Genomic DNA, 7,599 nt, shown 5'->3' with positions numbered 1-7,599 from the left:
ATTGTAATTCAATAAAAGAATGAGTTAGTTACTGAAGCAATGTTGGTTGAAGCATGTTTTATACAAAACTTTTATATACTCATTTTCATCAAACTATAACCTAGCAAATATGTTTTATATAACTTAGCATAATTAACCACATGACAACATATCTAAACATAATAATAGTTTATGTGTTAATATAAGGTCAATTAAAATATACATTTGTTGTGCCATATTGAACTATATTTTGTAATAGACCTACACTTCTTTTAAGCCATTGCCCCTTAACAAAGTCCTTTCTTTTAACAATAAGGAGAAATATATAAAATCACATACTCTGTGTGTGTGGGTTGTGTCACTAAATATAGGATAGATATCCAACATGTATGATATAAAAATAATATGTAGACAACGTGTCAGCTTTATGATTAAATACAAGTAAATAGAAAATTCTAGAGTATATATGGCATTTACGAATAGGTTGTCAACAAAATGGTGCATGTTGCTTTACCTATCTACATAATGATTAACCACCTACACGACAAAACCTTGGTGACTGTTTTTGCATAATGGATCTAATAATCTAATAAGATGGCCACTAACTGAATCTTCTAATTGCTTTATCTAGAAAATCAAGCCACACTAAAGCTAACAAATAATACATCTTATATATATGCTTATATGCTTGTGTAATAACCTACTGCCACACGAAAAGAAAGATACCGTGTAAAGAAAATTAGGTTCACAAACCAACCAGCAAATTATATATAATGGTTGGCTCAACACAACACTGTTCTTCCAAACAAATTCTCCCTATTTTCGGAGATCAAATAGACAAAAGAGAACTATTCATCAAAGCCCACACAACCAACATATTTATTCAGATAGTATCATCAGTACACCCGCATAAGATACAAGATCTGTGATTACAGCACGATGATAGATCTAACTAAGAGCATATATTTGAGTGTTGATCATTCAACAAACATCTTACAAGAACAAAATATCAAGCTCGAAATTTTGCTGCCAAGAATTTAATGTCAGTGGTCTACGACAACAACCACAATGATCACTAGCTAGCTACCAATGGCATCGAATGGCCGACATCTCTCTCCCATCCCAGGGTACCAGCTTTGTCATGAACTCCCCCTGGACTCCATATGTATGGATAACAATTATAAGGAAATGGGAGTTGCACCTATGAATTTTGCTAGGGCAAATTCGAAGTTACTGGGTCCAAAATAATTTCCCAATCACCAAGTTTCGGATCTCAAACCAATAAATTGATAAGCTGAACATAATGAGCATCACAAAAAAGTGAACAAATTCTCAACTTTCACCACCAAGCACAAAACAAGACCAAATCCATACAAGAGGACCAAATCCACAACCAAATTGGTACTTACACCGTGATTGATGCATGTGTAGAAGACACATCACCGGTGATCGTCCATGTTCGACATGCAATACTTCATCGTTGGCAAGCAATGTGGGAAGGGGATGAGTGGCACTACCATTGTCTGGCGGCAGAGACTTGAAAGGACAAAACTAGCAGTAGACATGGCGACTGCGGACACAATGGTGCCCAGAGATGGAGATGCCACAGGCGGTGGCCGAGGATGTAGATGACGCAGGCGGCGGCGACAAGGGGAGGGTCGGCGAAAAGGGAAGCTATGGAAGAAGAAGCGAGGAGGGTATCTAGTGATTCAGGAGGAGTGAGGAAAGGATTTGAGCCGACAAGTGAATTTGCAAACAAACCCTCCGCAAAATGACCATTCAACATAACTACCTACTGGGGCTGGACAACAAGGATGCGATGCACAAGTTCACTGCCACGACAATATGAACACTACACCCCCCCCCCTCAACTTGTAGTGAAATTTGAGAACAACTTCAACCAACAAGTAAGCAGCGGAATAATACGAACGACATGAACATATGGCACATGATTTAACATGGAAAAACCTCCTCAACTTGAGGAGTAAAGAAACATGGTTGTGGACCGAGTGGTCCACACAACTTCACTATGAGAATTATAAGTACAAAATCTTCTCTAGAATCTCTAGAGAGATTTACAATACACTCTCTATGTTGCCAACTGATAACAACAACAACAATCATAGGATGCAAGATTTCAGCAAAGTAGACTTTACACAGCTTCCGGCCCCTATATATAGGGTTGCGCTATTCGTCACCCTGGGTGAGGAATAGTTATTCTTCACCCCCTCTATTTTACCATCAATGCACCATAATTTTACGTTCCGTAAGTTTTGTTTTATTTCCGACGCAAAAAGAGACCGTAAGAAAATATATAATCGCCGTAAAAAATATTTTATGTTATGTAAAATTACAAACGTAAAAACATAGTCTAAAATACACTTAAACTGTAAATTTTCTTGTCTTATGACCTATATTTTTATTTTCTTATGTCAAATTTTACGTAGTGAATCAATAGAAATGTAACTATTTGAATTCCAAATGTAATTTAATTATGAAATGATCGTAAGATTACCTCGGGTGAAGAATAATTTATTCTGCACCCTGGGTGATGAATAGTAATATATATTGCAAACTGCTCTTAAACCGCTGAACCAAACAACATCAAAATTGACAGACAAGTAGACACACGAGATCTTGAGTTCCGCCCAAAAGTTTAGCTCAATCGAACACTGTTTTCCTATCCAATCTGTCCGTCCCCCAAAACTACTATGTTCTAAACTGTAGGAGTATAAGCTGACAAAATCACTCCAAAATCGGATGTTCTACTGGCTCAATCCTCAAACCAGCTAACCAAATTAAAGTACTCAAAGTAGGGAACGAGCTCACCAAGTTCAGAGTCAATCTAAGTGCATTTGAGCCTTCAATCATCAGCCTAAACATTGTCTATTCAGAAGCAGCAGATCTGACAGAGACTCCTCTTCTCTCTCCCTCCTCTCTCTCGTAGGTTGTGTTTCTCCCTTATGTGGGCTCACTCTAGCAAGCTCACAGTTGCAGCCACTACCAGCAAGGATGGAGTGGCTAAGGTTTTCTTCGGTACTTCCTTCACAAGGAAGCAGTCTCAATCATTGGATGCAGCTGCGATCAACGGCTCACTTGTGTTTGGACTTACGTGGGCTGATGTTGGGCACACACGATGTTAGAGCATCTTCAACCACGTACCTCTAATTTGACCCCTCAAATGCTTGCGGACGCGCCCGGTCAGTGACCGGATGTGTCCATTTTGAGCCCCTATTTTTTTGTCCACGCACCACACTTCTTATTTTATTTTTCTCACGTCTAGTCACTTGCACGTGATTGATGAAGAAGAAGAGAAAAGGAAAAGAATGAATAAAGAAAAACAAAATGTAGTCCGGGGTGGGGACACGTCATACGTGGCGGACTGACCGGGCATATCCGGGCAAGTCCGCAAGTCCTCATATTTGAGATGGATATGAGGGATGCCTATCAGGCCGGACGTTTGAGACGCATATGGGGATTCTGGTTGGGTCCCGTTTGTGTGACCGGTCACTGATCGGACGACCTGTTCAAGCGTTTGAAATGAGTAGGAAGGGTCCGATTGTAGATGCTCTTAATGGATTCGAGGACAACCGGTGAGGTGGCGTCACGCGTGGAGCTCATGCAGTCACCAGAGTCCACACGCCATATCTTCCGTACAACATTAGAAAACAGAGCACTCGTACTACTGCTATTCCACGGACGCCCGCGAGACACAGCCACCTCCCGCACGCCCCTACCCCTACCAGCCGTCCGATCCCCTCCAGGCGCGAGCCCAGCCGTCCGATCGGCACGAGCGGGGCCCGCACGGGCGCCGCTTGCCTCTCCCGGAAGCAAGCCGGGCTTCGCCTCGGATAGAAAAAAAGTCCCCAGTCAGCCCGTGCAGGCGTGCAGCGTGCCAAAAAGAGAGAAAACATCGGAAGAGGACGGGAGAGGGAAGCAATTCGAGGGGGGAAGAGAAGGGGAGAGCAGAGGGGGAGAAGCTTGGCGGGCGGCGGCGATGGACGGCGAGTGGTGGAGGAAGAAGTGGGTGGCGTGGGCGGCGGCGGCGGCCATCTTCGTGGTGCTCATGCTCGTCACGCCCGCCATCCCGCAGGACGAGGACTACCACGACTTCGCCGACCAGCGCGACCTCTTCCTCGGTAACCAACCCCAACCCCCGTACCGTACCACGCATCGCCTCCCCTGAATCTTGGCCCCCGCGCCATGCTCTGCCTCTGCCTCTGCTTCGGCCCAGGGCGGAGGATTCGGGGACGCGGACTCCGCACGCTTCCGCAGATTCTGCTATTTTTAGTCTCTTATTAGATTCGTGATCTGGCGAGTCCAGCGGACACGAAGATTAAAGCTAGATGGGGGAAATTGGGGAATGCTTCTGATTGCCAGCACCATCTGTTGCTTCGGTTATATTAGCTGTGTGGTGCCCACGAATCCTGCTGTTTTTAGACATTTAGATATGTGATTTAGCGAGACCAGCGCACACGGTTGAGCTGAGAGGAGGGGAATTTGGGGAGCGAGTCAACCGTGGGTTCGGCTGAATTACTTTTTGCTTACTACATGAAGGAAATGCTTCTGATTGCTCAGCATTGTATGCTTTGCTTTGATTATATCAGCTAATTTGGCTGCTAACGCGAGTGCTTGGCCACTCTGCATACTTGTTAAACGATAATAACGAACAATGGTACAGACCACGAGCAAAATAATGTGGGGGAAATAGCTTGGTGCTGATCGATACTGTTTTGTTTTGTTCTGTTTTGCAGGGATCCCTAACACATTGAATGTGATCTCAAATATCCCTTTCCTCTTTGTTGGTCTCGCTGGGCTCATCCTGTGCCACTACAAAAACTACTTCAGGCTATGGTGCAGATTCGATGCTCTTACCAATTTTGGTTCCTTCTCTGATTCAAATTGAGATTTGAGATTCACTGATGTTGATCCTGCTGGCAGCTCACAGGGGGAGCTCTGGAGTTGGACACTCTTCTATGCTGGTGTCACTGCTGTCGGTGTTGGTTCATCCTACTACCATCTCTACCCGAACGATGCCACCCTAGTTTGGGACAGATTGCCTGTGAGTCTTTCCTAGATCTTCTGTGCTGTAGATCTAACATTCAGCATCATGATATTTACATCATCATCTCCTCTAATGTATAGTCCCTAGCTTGGTGCCATGACATGTACGCAGTGTATAGTCCCCAGACCCTAGGAGTTGCTCCTTCTTTCTTGATTTTATTTAAATATTTCGAGCGCTGACATACGGGCTTGTTTGTCTAGATGACGATTGCTTTCACGTCTATCGTGGCCATTTTCATCATTGAAAGGGTTGATGATAGGGCAGGAACAAAGTCCCTTGCACCCCTTGTTATTGCTGGTGCACTGAGCATTCTGTACTGGAGGCAAGATCTTTCGATTGTTTATCTGTCCTTCTGTCAGGAATATTTGCTAACTTGAACTTAACTGTCTACTCTGTCGTGTAGTTTCTTTGATGACCTTCGGCCATATGCGGTAATCCAGTTTGTTCCATGCATTGTAATACCTGTGATGGCTATAGTTATTCCACCAATGTATACACATTCAAGCTACTGGTTGTGGGCAGCAGGTTAGTGTTATTGTTGCTCAATATCACCAGGGTGTATGCAGTTCCATTATTTATGTAGATAGCTATATGTGATTCGTGTTAATGTACTTGGTTATTTCATAGCCGGTTTTCTCACAGCATAAGAACTGGTGATACCTTTTTCTTTTTGCAGTCTGTACTCATGATGCTTGGTTATAAACCATAGTTACCTTGAAAATTCATAGAAAACTCACTGGAAGTTGTAATATTCCCCTTCTTAAGTTCTTATTCTCTCAATACCATTGACCGGTGCCAAGATGATTCTGTTTACCCCAGTCATGTCTGTTGTTACCTAGAAATTTATGAAACAGTCAACAGTCCAACTAATATAAATGTGTATGAATTGCTGCTTTCCGGTTGTTGGTTTTTGATGAAGTTGCTACAAGAATAATATGCAGAAGCATTTATTTAAGCGCAATTTAAACATAGGCCGCTGCAAGCATTTCTTCTAAGCACATTTTTTGCGAGGGTTTTCTAAGCGCAAAGATACTTCTGTTCTTATTTTTCAAATTGATTTCAGGATTTTACCTTCTTGCCAAAGTAGAAGAGGCTGCGGACAAACCTATATATAGGTGGACACATGACATTGTTAGCGGACATACTCTTAAACATCTATGTGCTGCGATGGTACCTGTTTTCTTGACTCTTATGTTGGCAAAAAGGACAATTGAACCTGACAGGTATACATAAGCTTACTCATTGTATCGCTTGAGTCTATTTTTGTATAGTTTTAGTTTGATTGAACCACTTTAATCTGATGTTGGTATTGCTCACTCTGCTTTGAGCATACAAATACACCAAGTGTTACCAAATAACAATAATATTGCCATTCCACTAATTTACCAAATTTTTGATGTCTTCGCTCTTTATGAGGTTGGTTTTTGTTCACTTTGGTTACTAGAATGATATCAGAATAAGATATCTGCAGTTTAATTGTTGGTACTTTTAACATGAATCAAAACTTGCACGGCTTTCTTAGCATCTTTTCATGATGCGTTTCTGTTTATTCAAACTAATAATAGTACCATGGTTTGCTTCCAGAAATCAATGTTCAAATTCATCATGTGTATGTAGTTTTGACAACAACTTCACCACATTGAATAGGCCTTGCATCTATGTATCCATGTGAGTAATATTTTTCCTCTGTCATGCAGGGTAAGCTTACTCCAGATGTGGAAGATCAGTTGGAGAGAACGTGGTTCCCAAGATAGCAACACTGTAGACGTCAAATATGATTATGCTGCAGTTTCAACTACGTCTGAACAACAGTAGATATGTGTTTTTCATATGTACCCCCGAAGTGTAAAAATATCATCTCTCTGAATATCAGGAGCGTGCACAGTTGTGTGTTATTGCCTGCTAATCGACGTTTGTATGTTGTTGTTCCCGATCAAATCTTGTACACGAAGGAAAAATGTATATCAGCGGCCTCATCAACTCTTTGTGCTCTAGTTTTTGCGAACCTCCAATGGCCTGTACCTCGTCCTGCACCTGGAAAGACCAGAGCCTATGTAACTGGACGGGGATCTACGTGACTGCATCCGCTTCAGTTGTTACTGCTCTTCGAAGTCCATTAAGCTATGTGCTATGCAGTCAACAACTTCCGTATGTGCAAGATAATTTATTGGCTTGCTTGTCTAAGCGACAGATTGAGTGCAGGTTTCTTTCTCTTTCAAAAATCAAAAACAAAGGAGTTCAGGTCTTCATCACGTGAGGAAGGGTATGCATCATTGATTTGGGATACAGGGGAACATAACTGCGATTTAGAGGTGGGAGCTCTAGATCCAGATTTCCCCTGTTTTATCATGCAACTATTGCCATGGATTGAGAACTCTAGATTCTGATTTCAGGTTCCCATGTTTTCTTTCCATAGAGGTGTCCGGCTGATTGCAGCAGTAAAAATGGCATTTTTGCGGAACACAATAAGCATGATGATCTGCAATGCCATAGTAATGCAAATGATCATGGCAATATGATGACCTGATGATTTCTTTTGTAGCAGGGGAATACGA

The 7,599-nt window shown here is 42.3% G+C and overlaps 1 protein-coding gene across 1 annotated transcript; it reads left to right on the top strand.

Moving 5' to 3' along the window:
- Positions 1 to 3,915: 3,915 nt before the first annotated feature.
- On the top strand, positions 3,916 to 6,947 carry SAG18 (senescence associated gene 18). Its single transcript, XM_048710368.2, has 7 exons — positions 3,916 to 4,118; positions 4,734 to 4,833; positions 4,921 to 5,041; positions 5,245 to 5,366; positions 5,448 to 5,569; positions 6,108 to 6,267; positions 6,742 to 6,947. Exons 1-7 carry the CDS (start codon positions 3,977 to 3,979, stop codon positions 6,857 to 6,859), a joined length of 885 nt encoding a protein of 294 aa, XP_048566325.2. The 5' UTR covers positions 3,916 to 3,976; the 3' UTR covers positions 6,860 to 6,947.
- The last annotated feature ends 652 nt before the right edge of the window (positions 6,948 to 7,599 follow it).

This window comes from Triticum urartu, chromosome 3A (genome assembly GCF_056163025.1).
Source record: "Triticum urartu cultivar PI428250 chromosome 3A, HENAU_Tu73, whole genome shotgun sequence".
NCBI lineage: Eukaryota > Viridiplantae > Streptophyta > Magnoliopsida > Poales > Poaceae > Triticum > Triticum urartu.
Note: the sequence above shows the minus strand (reverse complement) of the source record. Positions and strands in the feature narration are given on the sequence as shown.